The sequence below is a fragment of the Rhea pennata genome, chromosome 2 (assembly GCF_028389875.1).
Source record: "Rhea pennata isolate bPtePen1 chromosome 2, bPtePen1.pri, whole genome shotgun sequence".
Lineage (NCBI taxonomy): Eukaryota > Metazoa > Chordata > Aves > Rheiformes > Rheidae > Rhea > Rhea pennata.
This window is the reverse complement of record NC_084664.1, coordinates 33,846,739-33,863,442: the sequence shown is the minus strand read 5'-3', so window position 1 is coordinate 33,863,442 and position 16,704 is coordinate 33,846,739. Positions and strand designations below refer to the sequence as shown.

The 16,704-nt window shown below is 36.5% G+C and overlaps 1 protein-coding gene across 4 annotated transcripts in view; it reads right to left on the bottom strand.

Moving 5' to 3' along the window:
* The window catches only part of HDAC9 (histone deacetylase 9), a 491,690-nt gene that overhangs the window by 123,991 nt on the left and 350,995 nt on the right, over positions 1-16,704 (bottom strand). For all 4 annotated transcript variants that reach the window (XM_062569202.1, XM_062569200.1, XM_062569203.1 and 1 more), the window contains 3 exons: positions 13,819-13,952; positions 5,709-5,829; positions 139-188 (listed from right to left, as the gene is read on the bottom strand). In XM_062569202.1, coding sequence (XP_062425186.1) covers positions 139-188; positions 5,709-5,829; positions 13,819-13,952 — 305 coding nt within the window. The remainder of the gene's footprint in view (positions 1-138; positions 189-5,708; positions 5,830-13,818; positions 13,953-16,704) is intronic.

The following is a 16,704-nucleotide window of genomic DNA, read 5'->3' as shown; positions in this document are numbered from 1 at the left end:
TATAATGGCTCGGGTTTGATTTCTACATGTATTATTAGCTTCTGAAGATTTTAAATTGATAATGCAACAATGCTAAAGAGATCATGAATATATTTGTTTAGTGCTGTCCCTCTTACAAAGAAAACAGCATCTACTTACCCCAAGTCCCCCACAAGGCAACAAGGAAAAGAGTTTTTGAGACACGTTTCCTATATATTAAAGAAAAAAAGAAACAATAAGCATTGTTTATCAAAAACTGGAACAGTAATCCTTCATAATAGTAATTCTGATTTCTGAATTTTTATATTACACAATCAAAATACCATACATTAGAATAAATATTAATAGTACTTAGAAAGCAAATCAGCCATGGGACCTTGAAATTACTTTTTTGCAGCAATGACAAATCTTAAAATTGAGCAAAAGAGCATATACGTAATGATCCAATCACCACAGAATGTCTGAACGAGAGCTAGCAGTCATCACGGTATCATTAGCTGCCGGAAAGATAAGCATTTAGTCTAAGCTAGTCATCTCAGCTTCTCCTGCAGTCAGTGAGGAGAGGAAGACACCTCTACCCAGCCTCCATGACCGATGGAATGAATTATTTTCGAGAAGTGCCTGTTTCTTTTCACTGACAACAGAGGGAGCCTCATTAAGCTTACAAGGAACTGAAGACTAATTTCTTAATTTCACCTATCCAAAAAGTTAGCTGAGCTGACTCCTGCTCTAGGTGCCTAGCTCACCCAGATCCTTTGGAAATTTCAGTCTTTATCTTCCTATCCAGGCAAAAGTGCATTTACTCAATCAATACATCAATATTTTTTAAACATAAGATGAAATGCTATTTATTTCAGTATTACTCGGTAAATAATTTCCTCTAAAGGAAGCATAAAAAATTAATAAATAGACCTAAAGCCTAACTTCATGCGTATTCTGATTTATACATTATATAATGTGATGGGTTTTATCTTAATATTTATCCTCCCTTTTTATTTGTTCATATGTCCTCTTTTTAAACCACTAAGCTCACTATTTGTCTTGATAAGAGCACTATTAAAACCGAGTTCAGATCTCAGGATTTGATGCAGTTGCTATTCAAGTGTGTAATTTGATCCTAAGGCAGCTGTGGAAGAGAGCATACGCTTTTCCCTGGCCATATCACAGAACTAGCTTTGTAACTGTGCCATATGGAGGAAACGTTAGATAGTGAATCACTCAAGTTACCTAAGAGCAGCCACCCATTGTTAAGGAAGAGGCAAACATTGCAGTTACTCATGTTTAAAAGGTGCCAGTGAAACGTATACAGACAATTATAAGCCATCATCTTTGAAGTATGAGAGACTAGGCTGCAAGGTCTGAGATGAAGAAAGTGCTTTACACGTTGAGTAAAATCCAAGATACATCTTTAAGCGGCTGGAGGCCTTTGATCAGTTTGCAGAGTGTGCAGAAGAACCAAAACAAAGCCTCCTGCAAGCTACCAGGGAAAATGCAGGTGCAGCAGCTATGCCCAGCATCCTCATACTGTGAATCCTAGTGGCATGGTCCCAGGCATGCAAGAATAGGTTGACTGAAGGAGCTTGTCAGAGTAGAGGTCTAGGAGGATTTTCCAGATCCCTTGCTAAGCAGATCCACTGACCAATGCAAACAGCAATTTTTCACTTTTTACTGAGGTGAAGATCAAAAAGTCTTGAACAGATGACTGAAAACGAGTGCTGTTAAAGTATCAGGAGAAGTCAATGAGAACATAAGCTGTAATGCGAGATAAAAGAAGGCATTTTTAGTCTACTGAATGACTAGACTCTTTTTCTTTAATTCCACTGCACGGTTGGGACATAAGAAAGAATAGATGAATTCTCATTTATCTCCATGCAACTGGACATATTTTGGATGATAAACACTAATAAAAACAAACAAACAGAAAGTTAAGACAAAAAAACAGATGGTGAGGCAAGGCCCTAAAATCAGTCAACAAATAGTAGTAAAATGGGAAAAAACAAGCAGAATGGCTTTTCAATATATCAAGAAACTTGCCAGGACATTTGCTCCTTATTGTATAATAATCAGAAAAGCAGATAACAGAGCTTACAGAACAAGAGAAACACCAAATTTTCTTGGAAAAATCAGTGTGTGGAAAGGTCCCACTAAGAGAAAGTGAGACCATCACCTCTCTATCTTCATAGAAAGAAAAGATCTCCCAACACTCAAACCTTGAAAATGAAACAACATGAGAAACTCCCATGATGATTTGGAAATGATGCCCCAGAAGAACCTGGCAAATACTCAGTGATTTCCCTTCCTCACTCCAGAATACCTCTAGAATAAAGAAAAAGATCCTGGGACATTTCAAGTAAGATAGTAGGAAAATTTTAAAATCTAACTTTTCTGGCTTTTCATGGGACAGACCTTGCAATCAACAGTAAATAATTTGAGAAAAAGATGACTTTTTATGGAGGATTCACCTAAACAATTTACGGATAAAGCCAGAAAAAATCCCCAAATTTTATCTTCTAAAATGTCAACCCACAAAGGCAGTAGAAGTGGTTAATCAAATTTAAGTGTTACAACATCTATCACTGAGGTCAGGAGGCCCCTACAGAAGTTCAGGAATCTGCTGAGGCTATTGACAGCTGAGGGTTTAATAAGCAAGAAAGGTGATGCTCTCTCAGAAGAAAAAAAAAAGGAACTGAAAATCACGTTAGCTTGTGAAAAGGCACAGTTTAGCAATGTGAGTTTGAGGAATCTAATGGTTTCCTTGTATCATCCCTCGAGGATGAAGCCATTTCTGCTAAATAGTCATTTTTTGACTGACTTGAAATTGCAATGTACTTGCAGATGCTCTGTGAATGCATCTTTTCATCGTATTTTAAAACTGCCTCACCATTGGGGATGTGTTGGAAGCATATATTTCATTTTCACAAATTTGTAATCATTGGAAACTTACTTTTAGAAACACTTTCTCAATTATCATTGGAGAGGGAAAAAGCAAACAAATTTTTAAGACCTGTTTGGAAACCGTTCTGCCCTTGAGCTTATTCAAAGAGATTTGAAAGGTTGTATTCTGTCACATAAAACCATAATGCGTGCTGACACATAGTCTCCATATTAGTTTCCTTCATGTCAAGAAAATGTAATGCAACATAACATGTTGCTTAACACACCGCAATGAAATATGATCAGTCAAAAGTTTAACTGCTCAATAGTGTAAAAATTGAAGTGATCATTTGCAATAGCTGCATTTGTAGTCTCTGATTCAGGGCAAATAAAGCCAAGAGTTCAAGCCAGTTTATATTCTGAAAGCGTTAAGCACATGAGAACTAAAACTGTGTGCGTAATTGTCACTGTTTTCAGCACTTTATAGCCATTTTGCTTTGCAGTCTTCCAGAGTTTTTTTCCTGAATATGGACACTGAAATAAGCATTTATTAACAAGCAGTTAGGACAAGTGAGTAGGACATTTCTATCCTTAGTCGTACTTAAATTTAATTCCCTCAATTGTTTCTTTTCTGTTTGAAAGATACAGGAAGTACATTTTAGCAACAAAAGAGCTTCAAACAGTGCAGGTGTATTCTTCTGACCATATAGAGGGAACAAGCACTTTTCTGGAATGCAAGTGGAGAATAAACTGTGCCTCTGTCCTTTGGGAAGGAATGGTTAGGTCCTCTTTTTCTGCAGAGTGCAAAGCCATTTTCTGAGGGAACAATATCTGTAGAAAAAAATCACTTTCATCAAAACAAAAATGTTTTATGAAACATTGTTATTGATGATATTTTTGAACAGAAACATTTCCTTTAGATTTTTCTCCTTTGATACACATCATTTTGATTTTTTATACTCTACCAAAATGTTAATATGTCAGTATTGGTTAGGTTCAACAACACTGACCTGGGGACAATGAAAGGTGGAACGGTGACATTTCATTTTGAGAAAATATAAGAGACAATTAAGTTCCTTTATATGAGAGTCAGAAAGCTCAAATGATTAAACCCTCCAGCCAAAACACAGACACATGCAAAAGCATATGTGAAGGGTGTTTCATTGACTGTTGTCTTGATAAAAGACTGCGAGAGACAGCAGGAAAACATCCTACGGAGACAGAAAAGGGCGTTGAGCCAAGGATACTTTCAGAATGTATGCTTGGAGCATGATCTTGATACAAATTCAGAGAATAAATGTTTTAGACGGAGTGTCGAATAAAAGAGGCAAAGAGCATTGAATAAAAGAACCGTGAGGGAAGAAATTATTTTCTGAGATTAGATAAACAAAGCTTTCTGCATTCTTGATACGTACGCAGGAATAAAGTAGGAGAACCCGGGTGCATTACCTTTTTCACTCTGTAACTGAAACTACACACTGCATGTGCGTATGCTTGTCAACATCTGAGATTCAAAATGGAAACAATATTTTATAACATTGTATGTTATATTTAGTAATGTAAAAATTAAAATGAAATGAATCAACAATAAAATCTAAATGAAATGCTTGACTCTATCAAAATGGAACATTTTGACAATGTTGATGAACCCAAATCAAAATGCTTCCAAATTTTCATTTTACAGGAATTTTTAAATATATGATTTTTTGCGGAAAAGAATTTGTTTTGATTTGGTTTGGTTTTTAAGGGGGAAACTGCTGTACACAGATAATTCAAGCTCTGTCTTAATACATCATACTACAAGTATTTTTAACCTTTGATGATGTCTTGTCTATGAGGTATATAAACTTAAATAACACTGTGATGAAGACATTTTTATTATCTAGTCTTCATTGAAGCAAGTCTGCTTTACAGAAGAAACTCAGCTTCTAAAGCAAAATAGTTTCCACATTTCACCAGAAGTGCAGCATTAATTTCTTTTGATAGCTAGTATTGTTTTTATTTGGTTTGTTTTTGTTATATTTAGGAAAAACTCCACATCTTAGAATGAGTGTTATTAAAAAAAGCAGAGACTTCTAGTACCGCATCTAGCGTGCTATGACACAAAGGGCAGGATTTTGTTCATAGATTATTTCCAAAATGCACTATTGTGTTTCCTTTCACATTCACTGTAGTAGATCTGACAAGATGCTCTGCTTCATGCTACAGAGCTGAATTTAACCCTACTTTTCCTGATATAAAAGCACACACTGAACGCTGGCTATGCATAGACATATTTCACATGACGATATCAGTTTTCTGATATTCTGTATATCCATAGGTCCGTTTACTATATTAATATGTTTTCTCATATTATTGAGAAAGGTATCATATTCAGCATAATGGAAGGCATTAAAATAAAGTTCACATCTTACCAAGATCTAGGCATGGTATTTGTACTTAGTGTGGCTCAAATAATGATTAAAGTAAAGCAAATGAGAACAGCAAACAAGCAATTCTGACAAGCAAGTGTATCTTAAACGCCCATTTTCAAATCAAAGAACACAAGGAGACCGAAAACCAACTGTGCTCCAAATTGGCATTGCCCTCTGATGGAGAATAAATTACAATAAAGGGTTAACATTTAGATGATTTTGAAGCAAATGTGGAGAAACTCCTTTTGCTGTTTTCCAGCCTGTGCATTTTGCTAATCTATATTTGGCTTCCATTGTAGCATTCTCATTCCACATAGCAATGCATTTGGAAAAAGTGAATTTTTGTCACACTGCTTGCCAAGTATTTTAAACTGACACCAGCTATGACTAATGACAGTGCTGGAATGTGCTGTTCTCAGTAGAATAGAGGCCTGTACAGACCTAGGAGTTTCCTGGGGTCCAGCTTCTGTCTGTTCAGGGGGCTGGTGCCATACAGCAGTGAATGATGTTCAGAGTGAACCAGCTGTATTTCCTCCAGACTGGCTTTTCGACCTCGAATTCGCTGAAAGAAAACAGCAGAGGCCTACAATATTCCACTGACAATATTTAGGGAAAAAAAAGTAAAGGTCCAAAATAACATTTAGTATGATTAATAATGGGTTGAAATTGCGTCATGCAGGAATGTGACACTGATTTGTTTATTAAAGTAATGCTATATGAAAAACAAATGAGTATGTGGTTTATCACAAATGCTTCACTTATATCTTACCAGAGTTAACTTAATACAAGGTTTCACATATAAGAAAAAAAATCTTCCTCTTTTCTACATTACAGTAAGAGATAGAAACCAAAAGGTGAAGTATTTCATAAGAAAGTTGGCTAGACAACTTCCAGTTTAAAGAACAAAAGCTTATTTACACCTGTAAACTGCAGATGTATTCTGAATGAGGATTAATGTGTTTTGCTATACAACTAGTATCAGCGATTTATGTTGCTGGGAAGAACATGATCACAGTGAGCAGAGCCAGGGAGAGGAAAAGAATTAAATACTTAAATAAAAATTTTCTGTATCTTTTTTTCTCAAATGTATATTTGACCCCCCCTATCTTTTTTCTGTCACACATGCTGACTCACTTGCTTCCTTATCTTTTTTGTAAGTACGGTTTCTTTCTTTAACTGTTTCTCCAGTCTGTACTCTCCCCACTTAAATCAATATTAAAAAAATTTGGGACTTATTTCTCTAAATCTCTTGAAATACAGTCACTTTAGGAAGGAAGGAGGATAGGAAATAGGGAAGAGAAGATAAAACTAAAAGTATCTTATTTAACAGATCTGTTCCTAGTATATATTTGGAGTTTCACATGGCCATAAAAAATATTTACTTCTCTCCTACAGGCTTTGCAGCTACAGCAAAATGAAGCAGATTTTATTCAGGTTCAGGCACAATAAACAGCACTGCCAATGAAGATCTAATCCCAAGATCATTTTCACTATTGATACTGGATAAGGTAGAGAGAAAACAGACTGATTTTAAGGTCTCAGATTCTCCTTGCACAGCTGGTCACTAGGAGCACTTAGGGCAGAGCCTCTCAGGAGTGAGACTGTGAATCAATCAGCCTGACAGTCAAGGTCTACAAACAGACACAGAATTTATCTAACTAGACCATCCCATTTTTACTAGACTGATTAACCTGTTACAAAAATACTATTCACAACTAGTTTGCCTAGGAGCTAATTTGTCATTCATATTATATCCATCACCTACTTGCATGTATCTGAAAGCACCAACCTCTTCTCTGCACTAGCAGAAGAAAGCAATATGTTTATATACAGAGAGATAGATATTTATATAAATAATATATATTTAAAGAGAATGTGCACCGAGGAAAGAAAAAAGCAGTTGTCCTAGATGTCTGGTTCAGAAGAACCAGGCACAATTTATATTCAGTTAGGCAGTGGCTTTTTTGTCTGAGTAATCAGGAAAAATTTCTTAAGAGTTAGATCTAGATGACTGTGGAACAAGCTTCCCTAGGGAAATGGTGGAAGCCCTATATCTTGCAGTGTTTAAAACTTAACTGGACACAGCAATGGAAAAAATATTTTAGAGAATGATCCAAGAACTAAATGACTTAACAAACCTTTTTTTCATCTCTAATTTCTTCAGGCCTCTCCCAGTCTCACATGAGAATTTGTAGCAGTGCACTCACATCCTTTTAACAAGCAGTTGCACAATCAAACTCAGCACATTATGTTACTTTGTGGAGTTAGTAAACTCTATTATAGTTCTTCTGGGTCAGATAACATGTTTTTCTTCACAAGTGAGGTGACTGGTAACATTTATTTGTTCACCCATTCTCACTAAGAACTGTGTTTCTAACAAATTGCTTTAAAATATATATACTCAATTTTCCACAGAGGATCAGAGAAGGGAGGATAGCTATTAGGACAGCTAAAACAACTGTACAGGAAAAGTAAAGAGATATTTGAGGAAGGTCACATCAAAGAACCTTGACTAAAATAGTCACGCTCCAGACATATATTTTCTACAAGTTATATAAAAACTCTTTAAGACATGTTTAAAAGAGTTTATTGTCTGGCTCTTTTTAAAGTGCTGCTAGATGCCATATCACTTTAACTATAAAAGGACCCACAGATAGACATGACCCTTATAATAAGAAGCTCCATGGTATCCTATGGAGCACAGTGCTTTGCACTAATGGGGTAGGGTCTGGAAGTGCCCCCAAAAGGGTCAGGAAATTTTGCCAATAAGCTATTACCCAGTAGTGCCAAACAGATTCTCCAGAACAGAAACAGATTGTGCAGAAACAGGTCTGCTGGGAAATCGAAGAGCATCAAAGAGGATGCTCCACTCCAGGTGACCCTGGGCAGTGAGTTCCTCGGGGTGCAGCCAAGGACTGCAGCTAAGAGGGCTGCCATTTCTGCACTGGTTCTCCAGTTCTAGCCTCGAGCATCAGCGAGCAAATGGCAGGAGAACAGGGAGGGAAAAGAGCTCACACATATGTGCTGTTTCTGCATCCCCCTTCCTCATTTGATGTTCCTTTCATCCCATCTTTGCTGTATCTCTGTTTGTCAAGCCATTTTCAGTAACATTAAAATTTCAGATACCTAAGGTTTCACATAGAGGGGAAAAATAAGTGGTATTAAAAAGCCTCTAATAATTGCTAAGAATAATTATTCTTACATAATCATGTCAGATCTTCAAAAGCACATGTCATAAGTCTGTTACTAGAATCTGGAATCATATAATTTCAGTTATGCAAAGCAATAGTTTCTAGATCTCACTGGCATGAGCTATCAGACAACATAACATACGCATTTTTATAACTTTGAACATACACTTTCATTTCTTTTTTTATTTCAAAGTGCCTGTTATTTTTATTGGCCATGGTAGTATCAAAAGCTTAAAATGTAGTAGAAAGCAGAAAATCATCATAAAGCCAGTGAAAAAGATGTTCTGTTTCTTAGAAAATCATAAATAGCATAGTAGAAAGAATGAACAGTATTTGTTTCATTTGGGGGGAATTTGAAAGGACTTTTTTGGTCGTACATCCCTAATGAAAGGCAAGTCACTCTTCTCTGATACACACAAAAATTTGTGTGTTTATTTTCTCCTGTCACACACGCAGTTCTTTCATCAGCTGGGATAACTCAGGAAAGCAAATATACTGCACCTGAGTGCTTCAAAGACCATTCCAGAATTAGCAAGTTACTCTTTCCACAACAGGAAAATACTTTCACCTTTCTTAGAATTTAAGGTCAGAAAGGACTGCCTAATCTAGTCTCCTGTTTAAAACAGACCATTAAAGTTTCACACAGATAACCTCTATTAACCTACAGATTTTGGTTCTACTTCCAGCAGACTAAAGTCTTGCACAGTCAGAGATTGAAAAAGACAAACGCTGCCTGTGTCTCCCTACTAAACTAATAAGCATGGTTGACGTGGCTTAAGCAATATTTCTCACTCAGGTCTCTCAGTATAAGGTGTCTAATCCCATTGCTGCAACTATTTGTGTGGATATAGCGTCTGAAATTCCCTTGTGCTATCTAGTTTGTAAACAAGGTCTTCTGAGTCTCTCCTGCATTTCTGGGGTATCTCATTGCCCCCTCCCACCCCCCGCCCCGACACACTTTCTCTCTCTCTTTTCTTTAAATATACTCACAGATAACATTAATCTTTTGGCCAGTCAGAACATGCACATCTTTCTCTTTTGTGTGAAAATCCCAAGCAATGCTCTTTCATTCAAGCACACACGTAGAGATGCATTTATTTTCTCTTAGTGTTTTACAGTACCTACCATGAATAGGTTCAACATTACAAAATTTTTTTTTGCTCTTAAGTGTTTTCATGGACTTTCTTTTCCCTTATTGCTTCTTTTGTGGTAAACTAAGATTTAGAGGGTGTAATTTCTTTTATTTCAGTCTGTGAAATCTGGCAAACTCTAGGGTTTTCAAATTTTAAATTCTTCCATTCTGACCCCTTCAGTCCATGAGATGCAGACAGTAGGAGCTGTAAGGTGTCTCCCTAATCCAGAAAACCACAAAAATTCAGGTCAAATTCCATACTGAAAAATAAAATGTTACTGGACCACCATCCATACAGGAAATAGAGGTGGAGGCTGTAAGTGGGACCACATATACATTCCTCTTTTCCTTTCTAAAATTGTGCTGGTCAGTATAGCCTGGTGTCTGTCATGTGTGCATAAATTATGGGCCTGCAGGACCTATGCAAATACTTCCTCTCCACAGAACAAGTAGAAAGCAGACACCACCACCAAAATATAATTCGGTCCTCCTTTAGTTCCAAAGGTAGGACACCTATGCATTGCTCTTTACTAAGAGCAAGTTAAAAAAAGACAATAGATGTTTTTATGCCAATCTTTGCATCTTTTAGTTGCCCTGTTCTGGTGCCAGCCTTTGACATTTGACTATTCTCTGATCATCAGCCTTTACAAAATGCAAAACTGACATTTCAAGAAACAGAGGCAAAACTGTTAACTAATGCAAAAGCATTATAAGAATTTTGTTTTATCAAAACATATTTTATATACCAGGACTATTAAAAAAAATACAGGAGGAAAATGACTGCATTTTCTTACCCTGGGCTCAGTCTTCAGCAGCTTTATAAAACTCAGGATAATTCACAGGATCTCAGATAATTCTCAGGATTTGCCATGATCTAATGTTTTTATTTTTCCCTTGTCTTGTGAAACCTGATGAGGAAGCACTCCATCCATTTGGAAGTGATGGCATTAGAAAACAAAACAAAACCAAACAAAAACTAGAACTAGTTTCTTGATTTAGCAAAACTCTTGCAAATCCTTGTTTGAATAACTCTAGAGCTCAAATACCTATGGATAGAAGACAAAATACAGTCTGGAGAAGTAAGTCCTTTTGGCTGCATCTTTAGCAGAAAATGACTGCTGCCAGGAAACATTCCCAGGCAGAGGAACACAATCATATGTACTATTAAATTGCTAAGGTGGTCCTTCACACCGTTTTGGCTGAGGAGCAACTATCACTCTCCCAAACAGCTCCCAGACATGGTTTGGTTGCTGGCATGGGCCAAGAAGCATTCCTGATAGTATGAACATGGGTCTTTCCATGCCAGTTGGCCTGAGCGGTGGAGAACAGTCCCAGGCACATTTAATTTTGTAGTGAAGACACAGCTTTGAGTACCCCAGTCAAACCTTGTTATGATTTTACCAAGTTATATTTAAAATATCATGCTATATATAGGGGCTATGAGAAGCATATATGCAGAGCTGATGCAGTGCTCACTGCAGTTAACGGAAGTCATCCCTTGGCCAGTTGGTGATGATTGGGTTCTCCATACACATGGGCTTTCTCCTCCCCACAGACCTAAACTATGTCAGAGAGTTAATTCACAGCATGTGATTTAGGAACCAGGTCTTACTCCCTGATGTAGGTAACAGAGATTGTATAGACATTGATTGTTCATTTGCATAACGGTTTCTTGCTGGAGTAAGAAAACAGGGAGGACCCCACTGACCCACAGCTGTGGCCACAGATACATGCAGTGCACAATGCAGTGCAGGGTAAAGAGGCTGGAGCTACGGTACTGACTGCACTAGATGGTATCTCATCAGATGAAGAGTGGAACTGCAGCCCTGCTAATTCACTTGCTTCCTGGGCAATCCTCGGGCCAGTCATCCTAGCAGAGGTCTTTGCTAACGCACTTCTGTCATTAACAGTAGGGCTTGCCAGCTAGTGCTGACTTCTGCACAGAGAAATTCTGTACTACTTTTTAATGAAAAACTTCATGCAGGTTCTCAGTGGCTGCAGTTTCCTGAATGGCTGTTGCAGGTTGCTGCTCCTGAGCCAGCCTTCAAGCTTGTTGCACGAGGTAGTGGACATGGCAAAACTGATCAGTGGGTCTCCTCGTGTTGCCTTACTCCTCCAGACCAAAACTCGAGGAAGTTATATTAAGACATTACATTAAGAAATATTAATGTGCTTTCAGAAGTCAGCAAAAGAGATAATGCAGATGCTTGTGATACTTCGGCTCTGCATGCCTAGTGTAGTACATTCTGCAATGGAGTTTAATGGCGATAACCTATTATTTCTTGAATAATGTGATAACCTCTCCTTCAGAGACCCAAGTCAAATATTCAGCTGAGTAACTTTTCTAAAGAATTCAAGCAACACTGAAGCAAATCACTTCAGCCTTCCTCATTTTGAAAAGCAAGCATCTCAGGTTGTGCTTAGTGTCAAGAAAGCGATAAATTCAGTGAAGCAAAGGACAGATTAGATCATCAAATATAATCTTGTCTTTAGCTATGTAAGAGGATCAAGACATGCATCAGATCTATGTACCCTATGCACACTGAAGTACCTCATCACAGTTTTTGTTTTGACAGCTCTTTTCACATTCCAGTCTCATTTGAAAACACACAATGGAAGTCAAAATTAATTGCATACCATTTGACATAAAGTGATTTATTTCCTCCCTGCCCATTCGCTGGAGCTTGTAGGACATAATAAGCTGTATTTCAATTTATGAAATTGTAGAAATGTAAGAGGAAACTTTAAATCTTCCAGGAAACTATTGGATTGAATGTACATCAGAATCAACCTATACCATTTTACCAGTTTTCACCTTTTTCAGATTCCACACCCTTTGCTCTTCAGCAATATTTGTTTATTACTGAAAAAAGTAATACATGGTAGCACACTGCCTTTTACTGATGCTCTCTCTTTTTCTTTTCTGTATGCTGTGGGTCCTGAGTCTACAAGGCAACTAAGTCTCCTGTTAGTAAAGCACTCAAGTAAGTGCATTTTCAACTTTAATTTACTCCCTAAGTATGTGATCCCCTCACTCAAACTACTTGTGCAATACATGGCCTTAAGGACCTTGCTGGAAAAAAAATTTTAAGACTGAAAAAATTATCTGAGCTAAAAAAAAACATTAGCCTGTTAGAGTGCTGCCATCTAGTTAGAGGAGCGTATACAACAAATCCATTTCCAGTGCTTGCAGTACCTCAGAACCTCATGCACTTGGCTCCTTACATTGCAGTAAATCTTTGCAGACGGTCACTAAAACTCAAAAAAAAAAAAAAAAAAAATCAAGTTACCTTGGATTTGTAAAAAAATCTAAATATATAAAGAAAAGTAAATCAAAAAATGGAGTACGTGAACCCAGGCAATGGGTGGGATCCTGCAAAACATAAACAAACAATTATTTTCCTCAAAAATAGTTTGCACTGAGCTTTTTTAAAACTAGTGCTGCAATGCAGTAAGCTCCCTCAATTGCCACATGCTTTTGCAGAACTTGACAGTGCCACACCATTCACAAGCGGTAAGTAGTAGGTAAAGATTTCCTTTTCAGTAACCAAGGGCCTGAGAATGAACCCAGGAGCCCATATTCAATTCAAGTATAATGCTTTAATCCTACAGTTTTGTGAAGCAAATCAAAACAGAAGAAAGTTCCACAGTTGCTCTGATTTTGTTTTGGAAATTGGGCTTAAATATCTTGATTTTTGACTTGCTAGATTTTAATCCTGGCAAATGAAAATGCTCATGAAAATAGGCTTTATGGCCTGAAACAAGACAAGATGTGATGTGCTTATGGAGTGACAGGAACTACATTAAAAAAAGAAAGAAGAGCAGTGTTCTGTGCTGTTACAAAAGTAAAATTGTTAACCTCTTCAAGAAATTAAGAATTGTGTTGTTGGAAGGACAGTACATGCTATTTGCTACTGCCTGTCTACCCTCCTGTATCAAGGTGAAGCTCGCAGTTATGTCTAGATTTCATGTCCTGATGCTTGTGGATAAATGACTTTCATTGTATAAACTCTTTTTTTTTTCTGATTGAGAAGTGTGCTTTCCTAAAATGCACTATTTTAATATCATCAACTAATTCCAAATAATTCGTAAGTTAAAAAGCTCTGTTATTACAGAAGGAAGACAGATTTAGAATCTAATAAATTTGCCCTTTACTTAAAGAAGTAAACTATCTGAGTTTTTTTGGGTTTTTTTTTGCGTTTGGGTTTTTTTTTTTTTTAATTATTACCTCACACTTGTTTAGCAACCCAGTTTCTTGCAGCCTTGACCAGATGCTTTGTATCCTTCCAGCATGTTCAGGGTGATTAGTATAGTTGCCACACATACACTGGTGCTTCAGCATCAGACTGTCATATACAACACCTTCAGCACAAAGACAATACAATAAGATATAGTAAGTAAAACAAATGCAAGTTAAACAGTCACATGCCATACATATTACAGAACAACTGGAATTTATTTTATCTGTAAGGATAAGATGAAAATTCTGGATCTCAATTCCCCTTAACTCTGTGAAACTCCAAATTTAGACTGAAAAGATGCACCTTGTTTCATCCAGAAGGTAAAGATGAACCCCAAGAAATTATACTATCAGACACAATTAACTGTACAGAAAACGGCAATGGGCAGTCTCTTGTAATAGCTTTTATGGCTAGGGGAAAAAAAAAGAACAATCAAATTACTGGATAATTTATTTTCTCTTTCTCTAGTGAATAGTTAAGGCTGTAATCAATCTGCTTATAACAAGAAAAGGTCGTATTTTCATTGCAATGTGTGGAGAAATCATTCAGAAACCCCCCTTTTTAATAACTTAAAACAACAACATCAGTCTGCATTTATATTGATTAACTATCAATATATTAATTCCAGGTCTTAAAGCATATTGTATGTACATTTCAGAGAGTTGCAGCCATGGCAGCCAGGGCCCTTTCTCGTTAAAAAAAAGTTCCATCTACTACTGAATTTGGACCAGATCTTGTTGTTAGATAGCAATGCAAGGTTCCTCTTCAATTTTTTGTGTTCATTTATGCAAGGACACAATAACTTTATAGGGAAGAGCTATCAATATCAATATTTCTCTTTGTTGTATGTTGTAGGAGAAACAAAAATTCTAGTCAGTAGGCTCAGAGCTAAACTAACCTTCAATCTTCAAGGCTTTCAAACTAAGTCTGAGTCACTGAAAAACAACTTTACTTACTTACTTATTGTTTGCATTTTCTTCAGAAATATCTGAAATAAAAAACATTTTCCTTTCCACTGTGAACCATTTTCATTTGGGAAAATTTTGGATTTTTCTTCCCCTTACAGTTGAAAGGGACTCAAATTAATAATTTCTCCAAGCTACAAAACTTGGCATTCAAAATATCTTTTTTAAGTGCCACCACTATTCAGGATGCCAATACAGTTCTGGGAAAATTGTGTTAGCCTGCTACTGAAAAGTCAGCCAACAAAGAAATACAAAATTAAAGTCCAGATTCAACAACATGCTCAATACCGCCCTTATTCAGCAAAATCCTTGAATGCATACTGAACTTTTATAAAGTGTTTAAGAACTCTGCAGAATAGGAGTCTGTTTACATTGTGGGTAATGCAAAGTTAACGTTCCGAGATAATTCATTTAGAAGCCAGAAATTTTAAATTATGCTACTCTAGAAATATTTATGCTGCCATATCTCTTAGCTCATATACTTTAGACTTGACCCTCTGGGATCTTCTTATTTAAGCCAAAATGATAACGTGACAATTATGTTTATCATAAGGAGAACACAAAAATATCTTGGTGCAGCATGACTAAGTTTATGCTGAATTATTATCTAACAAACAGAATAGTATGTTAGCAATAAATTCTTTAACTTACTTTCTTGGTTTGTTTTCTCTTAAATAAAAAAATCAGTGAAAATCTGGAGCTAATAAACTAATACAGCTTAAAATTTCTGCTGGCATTGCCAAAGCAGTTAATAATGTCCTTTTCTGCAATTTCTCTGCAGTTATTTGCATTGTGCAGTTTATAAGCTTCACTGCTCAATCATCAAGCCTTATAAGTTATTTGACATAGCAAGTGTGCGTTGTAAATAGGTGTACCCTAACATGCTTTGCTTTCCTTTTCTTGGCACCCATAGTTTTAACTTCTAAATTCTATTGCAAGTTCTAATTGTACAATTTGCCAGTGGTGATTTACAGTTAGATGAGAAATCCATTTCTCTGCCCAACAGAGAATGTAACAGACTGGATTTTTCTGCAATTTTTAAATGCTAACTGTACAGGCATGGATCAGGATTTTCAGCAAGGACTTAAAGCAGAGTAGGCATTTATATCCAATGGATTTCAATGAAAGCGCTTGTTAAATGTTGAAAAAAGTAGTTGAAAGTATCTCCTGCCTGCCACTCTTTCAACTAGCATTTTATCCTAATTGTGAATGTTCTCTACAAGTTAGATTTGCATAATCCAACCTGCAGTTAAAAAAATAAAATATAGATGTTTTACTACATTACTGTAATACAGAATCAAGATGTTGTGCAACAACTGCACTTTTTGGTAAACTATATCAGGCTAATGACTAATTAGCCTGACTAAACAGTCATTTTTACATAAAATGCTGAAACTATGTATTCAGGATGCCTCCTCTGGCTGATGTAAGTATAAACATCCCTTTCTCTGTGGTGGAAGCACCTCTTCGCTAGTATTCCAAAGTAGAATATAACTAAAAATATAATTTTATAGCATGTGAATTACTTTGTCCAAATCAAAAATCATATTAATCAGGTTAGGTCAGTAATGATGACATCCATCCAAATCTTTAAGTAGTAGGATACTCATGAGTGTAAAATTTATTTCTAACAGGATTAATTGATTTAAGAAAAGTCTGAAATATATGTTTTCATTTATTGCAGCCATCTAAATTGATTTAGGATGTGCAAGTAATTCAGATATGTGGCTGCTGGTCACACAGCACATGTGGTTGGTGCAATACCACAATGCAGCAGCAGAGCTTACTGCTAAAAATAGCCTGTAGGATTTCCCTAGCAGGATTCAGCCAATAATCTCCCCACCCCCACAAAAAAGAAAGAGAAAGAAAAAGGGAGACAACTGTTTTCAATTGCAGACTGCTGTGAAA